Source organism: Bos indicus x Bos taurus, chromosome 9 (assembly GCF_003369695.1).
Source record: "Bos indicus x Bos taurus breed Angus x Brahman F1 hybrid chromosome 9, Bos_hybrid_MaternalHap_v2.0, whole genome shotgun sequence".
Taxonomy (NCBI): Eukaryota; Metazoa; Chordata; class Mammalia; order Artiodactyla; family Bovidae; genus Bos; species Bos indicus x Bos taurus.
Window position 1 is genome coordinate 39,274,650 of NC_040084.1, and position 16,374 is coordinate 39,291,023.

At 44.6% G+C, this 16,374-nt stretch overlaps 1 protein-coding gene across 1 annotated transcript in view; it reads right to left on the reverse strand.

Moving 5' to 3' along the window:
* SLC16A10 (solute carrier family 16 member 10) overlaps positions 1-16,374 on the reverse strand; it is a 119,954-nt gene that overhangs the window by 11,678 nt on the left and 91,902 nt on the right. The window contains exon 4 of the mRNA XM_027551203.1: positions 6,783-6,926. Coding sequence (XP_027407004.1) covers positions 6,783-6,926 — 144 coding nt within the window. The remainder of the gene's footprint in view (positions 1-6,782; positions 6,927-16,374) is intronic.

Consider the following 16,374-nt stretch of genomic DNA (forward strand, 5'->3'; position numbering starts at 1 on the left):
TACTGGAGCGGGGTGCCATTGCCTTCTCCGATACAGGGGGCACAGGTTTGATTCCTGGTCAGGGGATTAAGATCCCACATGCCACTCAGGGAGGCCAGGGAGAAAAAAAAAATCCAAGTTGGTCTCTCTTCTGACACCATTGTATTATATAGCTGAGTAAATACGGCTTTATGGTAGAATTAGTTTAAGACTCAGAGTTGGCTATTTGAAAAAGAAGTCTGGCACTTCACATTTTTTTCCTAAAGAACATGATCTCCACATTCTGATTGTTTATACTCTACTGAAACATCTTTTCCTCAGATCCCATGTCCATTAGGGTGGAAGCGTAATTCCTTAGTGCTGCTTAGTGCTTTGGGCTTCCCTGGTGGCTCAGATGATACAGCATATGCCTGCAATTCAGGAGACCTGGGTTTGATCCCTGAGTTGGGAAGATCCCCTGGAGGAGGAAATGGCAACTCATTCTAGTATTCTTGCCTGGAGAATTCCATGGACAGGAGCCTGGCGGGCTACATTCCATGGGCTTGCAGAGTCGGACACGACTGGGTGACTAACAGACACAGACTGGCTAGGCACTGGGCTTGCAGCCTTAAGGCTGGAAAGAGCTAAGGCCCAGAGGACAGGCCCGGGTCCAGACCGCTGTGATCCTGGCAGAAAGACCCGATGCTTCCCATCTACCATCTAGAGTTAAGGAGTTACTGTTACTGAAAAACTAATTAGACCAATCCTAATATTATTTATTAGATACAGTTTTACTCTATCTACAAACACAAAGGAGATAAAATTCCAGCGAACCTGGAATAAAATGTTAGGACATCACGGGGCCAGATTCAATGGGTTTAATGCCCAACCATACCACTGTACTTCTACTAGGTTAGCTTAGAATGCGCTTCCTGTTCTTTTCATATTTTGTTCAGTACAAATCTCCTGCAAGATAAGACAACCAGAGTGAAAGTTGAAAGCTTATAGCACGAAGTCAGTTTTGCTGAATAAACAAATGTTTTCTTGGACCCAATACATTTAACACGAGACCCAGGCACTTACAGTGCTTATCCTGATTTTTCTATTCATTTTTGGCCCCTTCAAATTTTTATTCTTTGTTCAGTTTTCTAAGAAATCATTCATATAAGAGTTTCAAGTTTATTATTATATATTTTGAGCACATTATTACTTCTTAATTCTTTACCTGACTACAAGCTCTCCTTTTCTCAATTGAAATTATATTAATTTATATTCTTTTTCAACTATTTGACAGTATTTAAAACTTAAATTTTAACAATAATTGTTAAATAAAAATTATTAGTTATTTAAAGTAAAATTTGTTGGTTTTTCTTTAAGAATTGAACTGATAGAAATTTACACACATTCTCTAGTAGCTCTCAGAAAATACCTGGTTACTTCTGCCTTATTTGCAGCTAAATAGTAGTGAGAAATGCTGCTGTTTCTCAGCAGGTGTTACTACCCTAAATGTAGCTAAAGTTCAGAGGTAGCAGACCAAGCTGACAAGGACATACCTGTTCCCCACACTCAGGAACACTCCACCCACAAGTAGCATAGAACGAGGTTTAGCGCACTGTGCGTGTAGGAAGTTCATCACTTCCCCCAGTATCTACTGATCTGTAGATACAAGCCCCAGTGTGTAGGGTGAGTAAGTTAGTATTACAGTCTTTTTTTCCACCCCAAACACAGTAGCTCTGGTTAGATTTAAAAAAGAGATTCAGAGGTTCCTAACCCTTGTCTAGGGTCTAGCACTGCCATTTAATGAGACATTGACTTTTGAGATTTCTTTCTTGCTTCTGCTTCTTAAAACTGTACAGGAAATATCTTCTGTCATAATATTACAGTCTCTAGAAGAATAACCCCCTGCTTCAGTTAGTTTATGTACCTAAGAACAACAACAAGCAAAGTCCTTGCTATTATAGTTCCCATTTCTGTCACAAAGAACATTTTTGGAGGAAATGTCAGTGGCAGTTTTGCTCAGAAATCTAAGCATAATGACGGAAGAGGGAAAAATGAGCTGCACCTGAATAAGCAGAAGGCACTTTCAGAGGCAGATGCAAATTACATTAATTTATATTCTCTTGGCCACAGTTAGAAACAAGTGTTGCTCCTATGAATTTATTCAATATAAAGTTTGCAGACTCTCAGAGCCTCTGGCTAGGAGTCCACTAGTTGGCAGCAGTGGTCTTCGGGTCCATCACACCAAAGGGAAGTGTTCAGGGCACAGCCGGGCATCCGGCTTCTTCTAAAGCACGCAGTCCTGTGGCAGCGCTTCACCCAGAAGTCTGTCCAGCTTTCCTACTACACATAAACACCACCAGTTCTGCCTGGAGGAGGAACCAGCCCCAATGCCACAGCCCAGGTGAGAAGAGAGAATCATAGTCTGGTTCCTTGTTCAGGCAGGGGAACTGCTCAATATCTGGATACCATTGTAGAAGTAGCTTATGTTTGGTAAAGCATATACCTTTTATCCCAAGGTATCTTTCAGAAAACATAAAATACTAAAAGGGAACAAAAAACAGCAGCAGCAACAACAAAACTGGGCAATGAGGCTCAGTTTGTTTTACAAGCAGAAGTGACTTCCAGAGGAAGATGGATCTAAAAGTGATTCATTTTTCTAAATTACAAAAAAACAATTCTGCATTTCAAAAGTAACTCATGAATATATTCCTGACAAAATTCAAACTGTAGAAAAATGTATACAGTAATAAATGAAAGTCTTCCTTCAACCCCCTCCACCCTCAACCCACACTGTCCTGGTCAGGAATAACCAGTCACTAATGGGATGGTCCTCCCAGACCCTTCCTGTGCGCACCCATCGGGGTTTGTCTGCTTACGTACATGGATATGATGTCCACACTTTGGTTTACATCCATGGCACAGAGCAATCTGACACAATGGGAGAGTGATCTTAATCCAAAGCTTTCCATTCTTTCATTAGAGTTACAACTTCCAAACCTTTAAACTCACACTGTTGAAACAGGTACACAGTAAAGACAGAAATCTGCAATACTGTACTGGTGACTAGAAAGACAGGCCTGTGAAGTTAAGAAGGATGGCTGGGAAGGTGCCAGGACGCAGTCTTCCCTCTCCTAATGGAGTACTCCGGGAACCTCTGCAGAGATTCTCTTATCATTCTATATAATACATTTCAATCATCTCTTCGCTCAGTATTCAGAATTGTTAGGCTAAAAATACTTGGTTACCCAAGACCTTGCTGGAAGTTTAAATTCAGAACTCTTTAGCAAAAGTGTAAGATATATTCCTAAACTCTGTTACCTATAAGCAAAGATCCCCACATCAGAAAAACCAAGGTCTCCTTTCTTGAGACCTGTTCCAAATCAGGATCTGCCTCAGTATTTAATAGAATATTAAAATCTCACAAAAGCAAGGATTTATTAGTGATCCCCCTGGGCAGGCAGTTTACGTAAGCTGTCACCATGAATCCTCACACAACCCTCTGCAGGATCTGGGGGAGACAAGCTGTATCTCACTTTAGAGTCTGTGCTTTTCTGCTCTGCAGCCTCCCCAAACCCAAGATGACTGTGCCCCCAAAGCAGACCACATGGGATGCTGCGAACTGTGTCCCAGGCCTGGAAGCCACTCAGAACTGGTGTCACAGGGACAGGGAGGGAGGAGGACTGCCCTGACAAGGCTGAGCTGTAACAGCAGCAAGAAGCAGGCGTGTCTGAGAAAACCCAGCAGCCAGGAAAGGAAGGAGAGGAAGGTAGGCTGCAGAAGCATTCCAGCCCTTAACAGCGGGGCCAGAGGGCAAACAGCCAGGCAGGGAGACAGGGAGGGGAGGAGGAATAAGCCGACCCACAGAGCTGGACTTGATCACAGCAGAGAAGAGCCAAGGATCAAAAACCACACAATTTTTGGGAGTTGGGGCAGGGGAGAGACAGAGCGGGGAGGGCTGTTGGTGGCTCCCAGCAGCACAGGACACCCCTTCTGCTCCACGGGCCTCCCTGGACTGCAGTCACCTCACCTCGCTGTGACACTCGCTGTGCCACACTGTGGCTAACCTTTCATCCAAAATGAAATTACTCATTCTTCACTCACTTCCGTGTAACTGTCGGCCACACGTGGGCCAAGTCAGGAAAGGCTGTTTTCTTTCCTCAGTTACATGAACTACTAATGTATCTGCCCCCTGTTATGTTGTAAATGACCCTCCTCTGGGGGGAAACCTTTCTAAAGTCAAAAGTTGTTTTGGAGTAAAGTGTTGATGTATAAAACACGCCATGACTTCGTCCATCGTGTCACCACAGTCTGGCCTCCATCCTCTCTAACCTGGATGCTGTATCATCTCCTCCCTGGTCTCCCTCCCTCTTGCACTCCCGCTTCCCTCACAGTCTTCAATCCTCCACACACGGAGCAACCACGCCGACTTCAAAATGCAAGATCACATTATTCTCCAACAAGGACCTACTATGCTTAAAGTAAAATGTCTCCTCCGTGTATTCCAAGGCTCTGTTTAATCATGGGGAGAGGCCCCTCCTCTCCCCATGCCCTGCTCTTTCCAACCTCTTCCCAGGCCACTCTGTCTTCTTGAGTTCCCAATCATGCCCAGCTTTTCCCTGCCTCAGGTCTTGCTCTGGGAACTCAAGGACCATGTCTGTATCATGTTTGTATCACCCACCAGGGTCGGGGCTGGTGCTTGGGCACAGCAGACACTCTTTTAATAAATGAAAGGAAGCCAAAAGTCTGTAAGGCAACAAATGTCCACTAGAGGGCTCCCTTGACACTTGAGAACAAGACTTCTGTTAAACATTCGACAGAGATACCCACAGTTAAGGTGTTAATAAAAGGGGGAATGGTCATTAACACAGAAATACTTGCAAAGGTAGTGTTCTCCCAGCCTTCCAGCTATGTGACCAGACTCCTTACTGCGCTGACCGCCTAGATCTACAGAGACACCCACAGTGAGGCAGCCTCTGTCCCTCCGAGTTCACGTCTGTAAGTGCGATGGTACGCACCTTGAAGGGCTGGGCAAGGAGGGAAGGCGCACTCGGTTCATTGACCACCACTACTGTGTAGTTTTAGAATATTTACATCACCCCAAAAGAAACCCCACTGCCGGTAGGAGTTACTCCCCAGACCCTCCTTCGCTCAGCCACCAGCAACCACTGATCTACACTTTCTGTCCCTGGATCAGCCAATTCTGGACACTAGGTATACAGGGAACCACATAATATGTGGCCTTTTGTGACTGTATGAACCCTGGCCCCTCCTCCTCTGTATTCACCCTTCACAGCTACTAGGCTAAGCTTTATAAAATACAACTCTTGTCACGCCCTTGTATAAAAAAATCCTTAATGGCTCCTGGTAGATTCAGGATCGAGCTCAGCCTCTTCTGTGCTCACAAGGCCCTTCCCAACCTGACTCCTGCCTATTCGCCAGCCAGCCAATCTACTATTCTCTTAGTCCACTCAAACACTGTTCCCAGACACAGCACACAATGTCACATCTCCATCTCTGCCCGTGCAGCTGCTTCTGCTTGCAGCACTCTTCTCTGTCTTCCTTATCTATTTAACTGTTACCTCTCAACAGTCCGCCAGCCAAGGGAGCCTGCTCAGACCTCCTCTAGTGATTTAGCTGCTTTGGGCCTGTGTTTCTGTGGCCCCACCTAGCCCCGTTATTTCACTGTGCTGGAACACGGCTTTATCTGTCTTGCCCAGAGACCATTCGTCACAGAGCACACAGATGGTGTTTCATCTGTAGCATTTAGCACAGTACTGGGCATGGAGGAGTCACTTAAATACTTGTGAAGTGAACAACAGTATGGTCTCGGGACAGCACAGCCCACAACACCCAGAAGGCAATCTGCAGTGAGAAAATTCAAAAGACATGCACACCCCTGAATTTCACAGGGATTGCCAAAGGCACATGACCATGAGAACTACATCAAAAATAAAGCATTCTTAGAAAAACGCAAAAGATAGAAAACCATTCTGGTTTGGTGCAGTTCCATGACAGAACAAAGAATATTGTTTGCTCACCAATTTCTTATGTTGAAAACCCCGAACTCCGAACTACCCTGGCAGTCAAGACTCTGAGCTCCCTCTGCAAACTGGAGGTTAGGGAACTAAGATCCCACATGCCATGCAGCACAGCCAAAGAAAAAACCCAGACCTCATAACTGATTTTGCTCTTTAAAAGCTGCTTGTTGAGGTCTAGAAAATAGTTCTCATGTTTACGGAAGAATTTAAGTAAATAAGTACATGTATGAGCCATTAGGTGACAAGGATAAATCTGCTAGAGGAATAAAGGCTTATTAAGGAAGTACCTGTAAGGGCTTCCCTGGTGGCTCAGTGGTAAAGAATCCACCTGCCAACGCAGAGAGGACAGGTTCAATCCCTGGTCCAGGAAGATCCCACACGCCACAGAGCAACTTCTATTGAGCCCGCGCTCGAGAGCCTGGGAACCACCACCACTGAGCCCACATGCTTCAACCATGGAAGCCCCACACCCCAGAGCCTCTGCTCCGCAACAAGAGACATCGCCGCAATGAGAGGCCTGCGCACCTCAACAAAGAGCAGACCCCACACAACCAAGAAGACCCAGCACAGCAAAAATAGAAAAAAAAAATAATAAAGAATCAAAGCAACACCTCAAGCCCATCTCCACTCCATAGGCTGACCTGAAAGCATCTCCCTGTACTTCTTAGTTCCCTTGGAAATCCATGCAATAATGCCTGACACTGTGGGATTGGGTACATGGGAGGTTCATCAATGAGGTTTAAAACTTTACATAGTACAAGATGTTTTTTTAAAAAAAGAAAGTACCTGGAGATAAATTTTCTTCACGCCAGGCACATAATCCGCGATCCGGCCGAAGAGCAGCCGTCCGACTCCTGAAGTGATGCCGATGCACATGAGAACCACCTCTTTATTTTTCTCATCTTGAAACCTTTCATTCACATATTTCATCTGTAGGCCAAAGAGAAAGAAGCCACACTAAATGTGGTAGGAAAACTTGACAAGTTTTGAGGCTTGGTACAAATGCCTTTTTTTGTACATGTAAAAGACTCTCCTTCCAAAGTCAAATTTTTATAAAAATTTGTCTATGATAATTTTTCATAGGAACACATGAAGAAAAAACAACATGGTTTAGCCTGTATAAATAATTTTTATAAGAGGGCTTTAAAAACATTTTTAATAAAAGGTAACCAGCACACCCTTTCAGTTCAGTTCAGTTGCTCAGTCGTGTCTGACTCTTTGCGATGGGAAATAGATGGGGAAACAGTGGAAACAGTGTCAGACTTTCTTTTGGGGGCTCCAAAATCACTGCAGATGGTGACTGCAGCCATGAAATTAAAAGACACTTACTCCTTGGAAGAAAACTTATGACCAACCTAGATAGCATATTCAAAAGCAGAGACATTACTTTGCCAACAAAGGTCTGTCTAGTCAAGGCTATGGTTTTTCCAGTGGTCATATATGGATGTGAGAGTTGGACTGTGAAGAAGGCTGAGCGCCGAAGAATTGATGCTTTTGAACTGTGGTGTTGGAGAACGCTCTTGAGAGTCCCTTGGACTGCAAGGAGATCCAACCAGTCCATTCTAAAGGAGATCAGCCCTGGGATTTCTTTGGAAGGAATGATGCTAAAGCTGAAACTCCAGTACTTTGGCCACCTCATGCGAAGAGTTGACTCACTGGAAAAGACTCTGATGCTGGGAGGGATTGGGGGCAGGAGGAGAAGGGGACGACAGAGGATGAGATGGCTGGATGGCATCACTGACTCGATGGAAGTGAGTCTGAGTGAACTCCGGGAGTTGGTGATGGACAGGGAGGCCTGGTGTGCTGCAATTCATGGGGTCACAAAGAGTCGGACACGACTAAGCGACTGAACTGAACTGTACTTCCACTGCTTTCTCTGCAATCACAGAGTTATTATATCAAACAGTTGTTTCAAACAGTCAGACTCACTGTCCCCTACACCAAACACTGGCCTGAATTCTGAAAGTGTACAAAGCCAGTTTCCCAGAAAGCATGCTGGCCCAAGTGATCTGCTTGTGGCACCTGCAGCCTTTCTGGACAACACTGCCTTAGAAGACCTGCATTTTGCAGTTTTAGGCCTACTTGGGTAACCAACACCATCGCATCTCTCTTTTCCCTTTCAAAACTGGTTAACTATTCTTCCTCTTGTATTTTCACAGTGCTCCAGGATAACTCTCCAAGGAGATGGTCCAGTGGCTAAGATGCTGTGTTCCCAGGTTCAGGGGGCCCAGGTTTGATCCCTGGTCAGGGAACTAGATCCCACATGCTATACAGGGATCTATCCCACATGCGGTAGCATGCCACAATTAAGACCTGGCTCAGCCAAATAAATAAATATCCAACAACCAGAACAGAATAACTCTCCTAAACATGGCTTCAATCTTCATCGATCCCTTATACATCAGCTGACTACATTTATACCCCTTACTTTGGTATTAAAAGCCCTCCATAATCTGTCACTGATCTATCTCTGTAACTTTATTACCTACCAATCCTTGACTCAGAAAACTCAGATGTCTACAGGATTCGGGTAAACAGCAGAAAGGAATAAAAGAGACTTGCTGGAGAGGGACTGCGTACACTGAGTCCCATCATTACCGTATAGGACCTCCTGTGCTGCCAAGTCAACCTCCTGGCTGCCTTTTATTTTAAAGAAAAGTCAGAAATCTGGATTTTTGTGTGGAAATGTTGGCATCTATCTTAAATTTAGAACACTGCGTGATCCAACCCCATGTGTGCCAAACACGACATGTCTACAGCATTGATCTCATCTGGCCCAGCAGGAAGGTTTAATCACGGTGTCACTTAGACACGTCCAACACCTTCTCATCTGTCTACATTTCTGCTGCCACTTCTCCTGGTTCTCTGACTCTGCCCAAGTCCCACCTTTTCTATAAAGCTGTCCTTGATTACCTGACCCTTACATCCCCTTTGGGTTTCTGCCTAGCCTTCATGGGCATCTTAAGTACTGAGCGCCCTCCCCAGCCCTTCTGGCATCATAGGTGGCGCTAGTGGTAAAGAACCTGCCTGCCAATGCAAGAGATAAGAAGAGACATGGGTTCGACCCCTGGGTCAGAAAGATCCCCTGGAGGAGAGCACGGCAACCCACCTCAGTATTCTTGCTTGGAGAATCCCATGGACAGAGGGGCCTGGCGGGCTCACCACCTTCCTTCTTCCATTTCAGTCACCACCACTGCTGTTGACCCAACCACCCAGGTAAACACTGGACAACCATCCTAGACCACCCCCCTCCCTTCAAATCCAGTAGCCGCCATCCAGTTCTGATGACCTGTCCTCCCAAACCTTTCAGACACCCTCCCTTGGTCCATGCTCCCCACAGTTTCTACTTTGGGGGATCACTCCTCCCCTGGATCCCTACACCCGCTTGAACGTGCCTCAGGCCAGAGCCCTCACTCCTAAACCCCTAACCTGCATCCCCTGAGACCACCAGATGAAGTTCAAATTTTAAATAACACTGCTTCACCACTGTGGCCTTGCAGCCTTCAGGGTAAAGCTCAGACTCCTGGTTTGTCAGATGAAGCCTCACCTCCAGCTGCCTCCTCATGCACCCACGTCGGTGGGTGCTGGCCACGGTGGGCTGGGCTGTCCAGCACTTGAAATGTGGCTAATTTGAACTGAGATGTGTAAGTGTAAAACACACAGAAAATTTAGAAACCTTAGTGGAAAAAAAACGTAAAATATCTCAATAATTTAAAAATACCAATTCTTTGTTGGAATAATACTTTGGCTATATTGGCTAAATAAAATATATTATGAAAACATTTCTGAGGTCTTTTTTCTGTTTTTTTTGTTGTTGTTTTTTTAACTTTTAAAAATATGACAAGAAAATTTTAAATGACATGTGTCTTGCATTATATTTCTATTGAAGAGTGCTGGTCTAAGAAATTCACTTGTGGACACAAAGATAAAACAGCTGTTGATAAAAGTGACTTCAAACTGGCAAATTCCTCCAGGTCCTTATCAGAGATGGAATACAGCTCAATTCTAAAGAAAATGAATAACCTGATCTGAGGCAGGTGAGATATAATTACGGGAATTCATCAGCTTTATTTGGAATTTGAATTCTGACTCTCATGTATTAATCCACTTTAGGAATCACTCAAAGGATCTAGTGTAATTTTTTAAGAGACATTCTTTAGTATTCAAACCAGACTGAATATGCTAGTCATTCTTTTGATGAAACTAAGAACACATGCCTGCCGCACTATTATCCTTTATTAGTGGTTTATTTTTCTTCCCCCCGCTCTACACTTTGTAATCCTTAAAAGGAATAATGAGGATAAATGTTTGGGGGTCTTGTGAAATAATGGTAAATTTGGTAAATTCAAATTATGCTTAAGTGGAAACTTACTTCTTCAGCTATAACGGGCCTTATTTCATTGAATTTTGTTATTGTTGTTGAAACAAAGCAAGAACTTCAGCTTCTAATACCTCCTTTCCTACCCTCAGCCAAAATGTTCAAAGTTAAGCTGTGGTTTATTTTGTTTGTCTTCTGGTTTTGTTTGGGCAGGAAATAAGGGAACTGGAGAATAGCATCTGGGGAGGCGGCATCTACTGGTCCAGCAGATCTTCCTCATTGAGGAAACAGCCCACGGGAGAGCTGGTGTATTCTACCAGCCTGGGCCCCCCACTACTGCTACAACTATTCCCGGAATCCCCACCCATCCTTCATCCTCTGGAGACTGGCACACAGTTTAGTTTAGCAGAAGGCACGAGTACTGGCAAAACTGGTATTTCCAATAACAGTCCCATGGGCAGGGACATGAAGATGTTGACCAGATGTTCCCATGTTTAACCTAACTTATTTAAACCAATAGAGAGCTCTTATTAGAAGCCATTACCTACCCAGGGGATAGGCTTCGCCAGTGGCTTCGTCGGTAAAGAGTCTGGCTGCAATGCTAGAGACCTGGGTTTGATCCTTGGGTCAGGAAGATCTCCTGGAGGAGGGCATGGCAACCCACTCCAGTATTCCAGCCTGGAGAATTTCATGGACAGAGAAGCCTGGCAGGCTATAGTCCGTGGGGTCGCAAAGAGTCGGACACAACTGAGTGACTAACACTTCACTTCAACAGGGAAAACATCATTTTTAGAACAGTGGTTTTAAAACCGACTTTATCCAAATGTGGAAGTGCCTTTAGGGCAGGGACTACTCTTTTGTTTCTATTCTAAACATGTGTTTACTCCAGGGCTGCACACCTCTCAGTGATGACCAGAGCCTGGGTACTGCCTGCTCTTGAAACATTTTCCATCATTCCAACAACAACTGAACTTCATCAGTCACAGAAGCCATTTTTGGACTGGGTGAAACCCTCTTTTTGTTTTGTTATCCAAAGATAACCAAGAACTTAAAACCCATCATAGCTTCTCACTGCTTATCCATGGGTGAAAGAAGGGAACAAGACACATGAGCTCAGGGTTTACACCCTTCCCTCCTAACCATCCCCACTTCAAGTAAAGGGCGATTCAGCCTCTCTCCATGGAGGACACGATTCTGATCAGCCAAGTGAAGGGAGAAGCTCCTCCCCACTCACTGGAGCCTAGAGCCAGTGCCTAAGAAAGTGACCCTCTCACGGCGCTGGCCTCAGCCTGGCTTCTCCCCCTCTTACCTCTTCCCAACATGAGGCACAGCTGCAGACACTGAGACATCAGGTAGTGCTCTTCAGCTGAGAAGCCAGGCTGAGTCTTCTGGCTCCGAGAGCCAACTGTGAAGGAAGCCCAGCAGACAGCCATCGTATGAAACCAGCTCCAGTACAGCTGACGCAGTGCACTAGAAACTCAAGCTTCTCCTTGACGGGTGGTTTCACGACAGAAGATGGCCCAGCAGAAGGGAACCTCAACTCACTTTATCTACGGAAGCCCCTGAAATCCAGTGACCCTGCTGCTGCTGCTAAGTCGCTTCAGTCGTGTCCGACCCTGTGCGACCCCACAGACAGCAGCCCACCAGGCTCCCCCGTCCCTGGGATTCTCCAGGCAAGAACACTGAAGTGGATTGCCATTTCCTTCTCCAATGCATGAAAGTGAAGTCGCTCAGTCGTGTCCAACTCCTAGCGACCCCATGGACTGCAGCCCACCAGGCTCCTCTGTCCATGGGATTTTCCAGGCAAGAGTACTGGAGTGGGGTGCCATTGCCTTCTCTGACACTACGCAGCTGCAAAACAAGGAGCTCACTGGTCCAAAAGATGCAATAACTAGAGAACTCCCTGGCAGTCCAGTGATTAGGACTTGGTGCTGAGCGCCTAGGTTCGACATGTGGTTGGGTAAGATCCCACATGGCTGGCAGTGTGGGGAAAAAAAGAAAAAGTCCAATAATCACCTACAGTACTGCTTTCTAAGATTGAGTGTTATCTGGCCGTGCAATAGTTATTAGCCTCACTGTCCTCCCCTCCACCAGCACCATTTTAAAGGGATGGGTGGTCTTCATTTAATACCTTTTATATAATTTATTACAAAAAAATGATAAAACTTTGGTACATACAAGTTAAATTATGTATCACTAGGGGATAGCAGTTAAAGGAGGAAAACTACTGAAGATGTAGAACAAAAACAACTTTATTTCTGACAGCAGACTTGTAGTAACAGCTGACTGACTCAAGTAGCAAGTGCTAACAAAGGCGGTATTTCAGGAAGGCCAGGAAAGCAGGGTAAAAGCAGGCGCAGTAGAGCACTGCAGGCTATGGGGCTAATGGAACAACTGCCTCTGCAGAACTGAGGGGAAAAACCAAACCCTATTTATCATCCACTGTTGCTGCAGTTACTGTGCCCTTTGGGAGAGAGCTGATTCCAGGCAGCAGCCACTACCTGTCCTTGTCTGTGGCATCTCACTCCCTGATCCTCTGCCCTCCCCATCAGATCCACACCATCAAGCTGAGAAGGAGGCAGACAACAGGCAGTCCCGTTGCACTCCTTTCGGTGGGGACAAGGGACCTGTATCATTTACATTTACACAGTACCTTCAAAAACAGGATAATAAATGCTGCACCGTATTTTCAGGGCTGTGGAATTCAGAATTTCTCCAGCTTCCTACTTCCCCACAGGGATGCTGAGTTCCGAGCACTTCTGCTCTCTCGCTCTTCCTGAGCAAGTTAATCTCTTCTAACCTGAGATTAGCAGGTTCCGCTTGTTGCCTCTTCCTTGCATGCAATTTAATTTCTAAGAACACATCCTTTCAACACCCAAAAAGCTACTCCATAACTCTTTAAGTGGAGTATTTAAGTGTATTCTACTTAAATATACTTTTTTTTTAAGGCAATCACAAAGAAAAGAGCCTGGTTCCTTTAAAAATTACATGTACATTTGAAAGGCAGTAGAAGGCTGCTAGAGTAGTTAATGGATAATCTCAGATTTTGTTGCAAATCAAAACTTTATACTACCCTTTGACTTCAAAGAACGATGAACAGAAATCTGAATGGATGGAGGGTTTGGTTTGTTTTTTTCTTTCTTTTTTACAACAATTGTGTTTTTTTCCATCTTTGTTTTTGCTAAGAAAGTAAGTCAGCACTACAGGGCATTCCCTGAGAAAGTTTTACACGAGTACAGTACACCAGCAAGTCCAGTGAGGTGACTATAGATAGCAGAAAACTAAGCCCACGGATTTGGGTACATAAAATTAATCCCTTTACACCATTTAATACTGAAATAGGACGTTATGGCCATTAAGACAAGTGCTGATTAGAGCAGCCTCAAAATATCATTTTAACATGTTAAATCTGATCAACTGTGCTTTGAAGTAAAACAGCTCTAAGATGTACTTGAAGTGAAAACACAGAACCTCCTTGGCTGCCAACATTTTTAAGGGCTAATATCTTAGGCAGCCCACTGTCTCTTTACTAATAAGGTACCTGTTGCGATTAAAGCCGTGGCATGGGTACTGCCTGCCTCCCCAGGAACTAACCCAGCGGAGGGCAGACCTTTGCCCTGGCAGGACTCTAGGAGGCATGGGCAGTTGGCTCTGTTTGTTTTTTTAAACGGCCAGTCTTCCCATTTCATTGAGATGGGTTTCCATGGTGCCGGTAATCACACACGGCACTACTAAGACACATAAAAGTCAAGACTAAAAAAGGGAAGAGTTTCCAGGAACTTATTTAACAGCCACCAAGGGGTAGAAAAAGACGAGTTCTAAAGGAAGGAAGGTAGCTGATGGTTTGGAAATCCCTGATTTGGAAAACATTTTCTAACTCTAAAAATTCTTAAGACCTGATTATTTTTCTGTGTTTTTTTTTTTCCAAAAATAATTTTCCTTTGATTAAAACAAAGTTCATCCTTGACACAGTATTGTTTAGATGAGATTTGGCAAAATGTTTCAGAGGAATTATCTGTCAAAACCAATCTGGATTTAGAAGCTTCCCTGGTAGCTCAGAGGTTAGAGTGTCTGCCTGCAGTGCAGGAGAGCTGGGTTTGATCCCTGGGTTGGGAAGATCCCCTGGATGAAGGAAATGGCAACCCACTCCAGTATTCTTGCCTGGAAAATCCATGGACAGAGGAGCCTGGTGGGCTATACTCCACGGGGTAGCAAAGAGTCGGACACGACTGAGCAACTTCACTTTTTTTCAAATAATCCTAAATTATAGAAGTTAAAATGAACTTAATCTTAAAAAATAAATCACTAGGGTTTTTACATAACTTGAAGTTATTAGTGACCCTGACAATAATATCCATGCCAGACAGTTCTCAAATTATCAAAAATTATTCTCATCCTTCTTGAACTATGAAAGGTGTTTAATCTGTTGGTTGACTTAATTTTTATTCATTCCACCCAAATCCAAATATGATTCTGACCAGCTTTCTTGGAGGCTCATTCTTGGCACACCAAGGTCACCACTCCCTCAGACTCGTGGGTCCTGGCTAGGCTGGATGAACACAGTGGACTGTGAACCGTGGAGACCGGGCCCATCTGGGAAGGAGGCAGACTGCCTCTACTCTGGTCGGGATGGCTCGGGAAGGCCCCGCTGTGGTCCCTAGCATGCCTGCATGACTGCCAACGCTTCAGGACAGCACTTTGAAGGCATAAAGTGGTAGCAAGGTCTCCACAGATGCAGACCCCTGGTTGTGGTTAATGCTTTTCTGAGGCATCACTGACTTTCCATGTTTTCATTTATTTTTTTTTTTAAGGGAGGAGGTGATACATGCTCTTCTAAACTTACTCTTGGATTCATCTGGTGATAAAATCACCCATCAGCTAAATGTACATGCAGATAGACAGGTGTGGGTTATGGAGTTTCTAGTCAGCAGCTGAACTGCATGAATTTAGAAAAATAGTCCAAAATGAACAAATGCACCCAGCAAAAGGCTAGTTCAATTAAGGCTGAATTTTTTAAGATAGACTTCGTCTTAAAATAGGAAGGGATAACTTCAGAAAGTATTATTTAAATCACTAGGATTCTGGGTAATTTGATAATGACCCTGGAGCATTATTAGTTCTTACTTAGCCTCTTGATTTTGCCCTTAATTTTAAAGTGATAAAAGACTGATCCTTCCACAAAAATTCTACCTTCTTCTAACCTCTCCTCACTAAGATTCTTTCAGGCTAGTGATGCTGGCTAGAGAACCCTTTTACCAAAAGCCTTCTGGCCGCCTTTCTCCTTCAGTCTTTCTAAGGCACACCACAGAGCTTGTCTTTTTTACTAATTCTAAGAGTTATCTCTTAAATTCTCTCCCTAGAATCACATCACATTTTTAAAAAATTATCTGAATAAAGATCAAAAACCGTTAGGATTAGGGAATTCTTTGGCAGCCCAATGGTTAGGACTCCATACTTCCACTACAGTGCGATCAGTTTGATCCCTGGTCAGGGAATTAAGATCCTATATATGCTTGGCAAGCCACTCCAGTACTCTTGCCTAGAAAATCCCATGGATGGAGGAGCCTGGTGGGCTACAGTCCATGGGGTCGCCACGAGTCAGTCACGACTGAGCGACTTCACTTTCACTTTTCACTTTCACACAAAGGAGAAGGAAATGGCAACCCACTCCAGTGTTCTTGCCAGGAGAATCCCAGGGACGGCAGGGCCTGGTGGGCTGCCGTCTATGGGGTCGCACAGAGTCGGACACGACCGAAGCGACTTCGAAGCAGCATATGCTTCACGGGATGGCCAAAAAGGAAAAAAATAGGAATAAGTGCAGATCAGTCTCCCTTCCACTGCTGCCCCTTTCACATACTTCTGAAAACCGTCTACCCCAGTTTTTACCCCCTCTTTAAAGAATAAGACTACTTCAGAGTCGGGGTGAGGTGGTGGTGACTAACATTACTTTAGACATGTTCGGTCCTGTCTTGTGATTTTAAAGTGTTCAGGAAGAAAAGGACCACACCTCTGCAGGATAGATAAGAAAGTAGAAAGCCTGAGTGGTCTGGATTAAGGCAG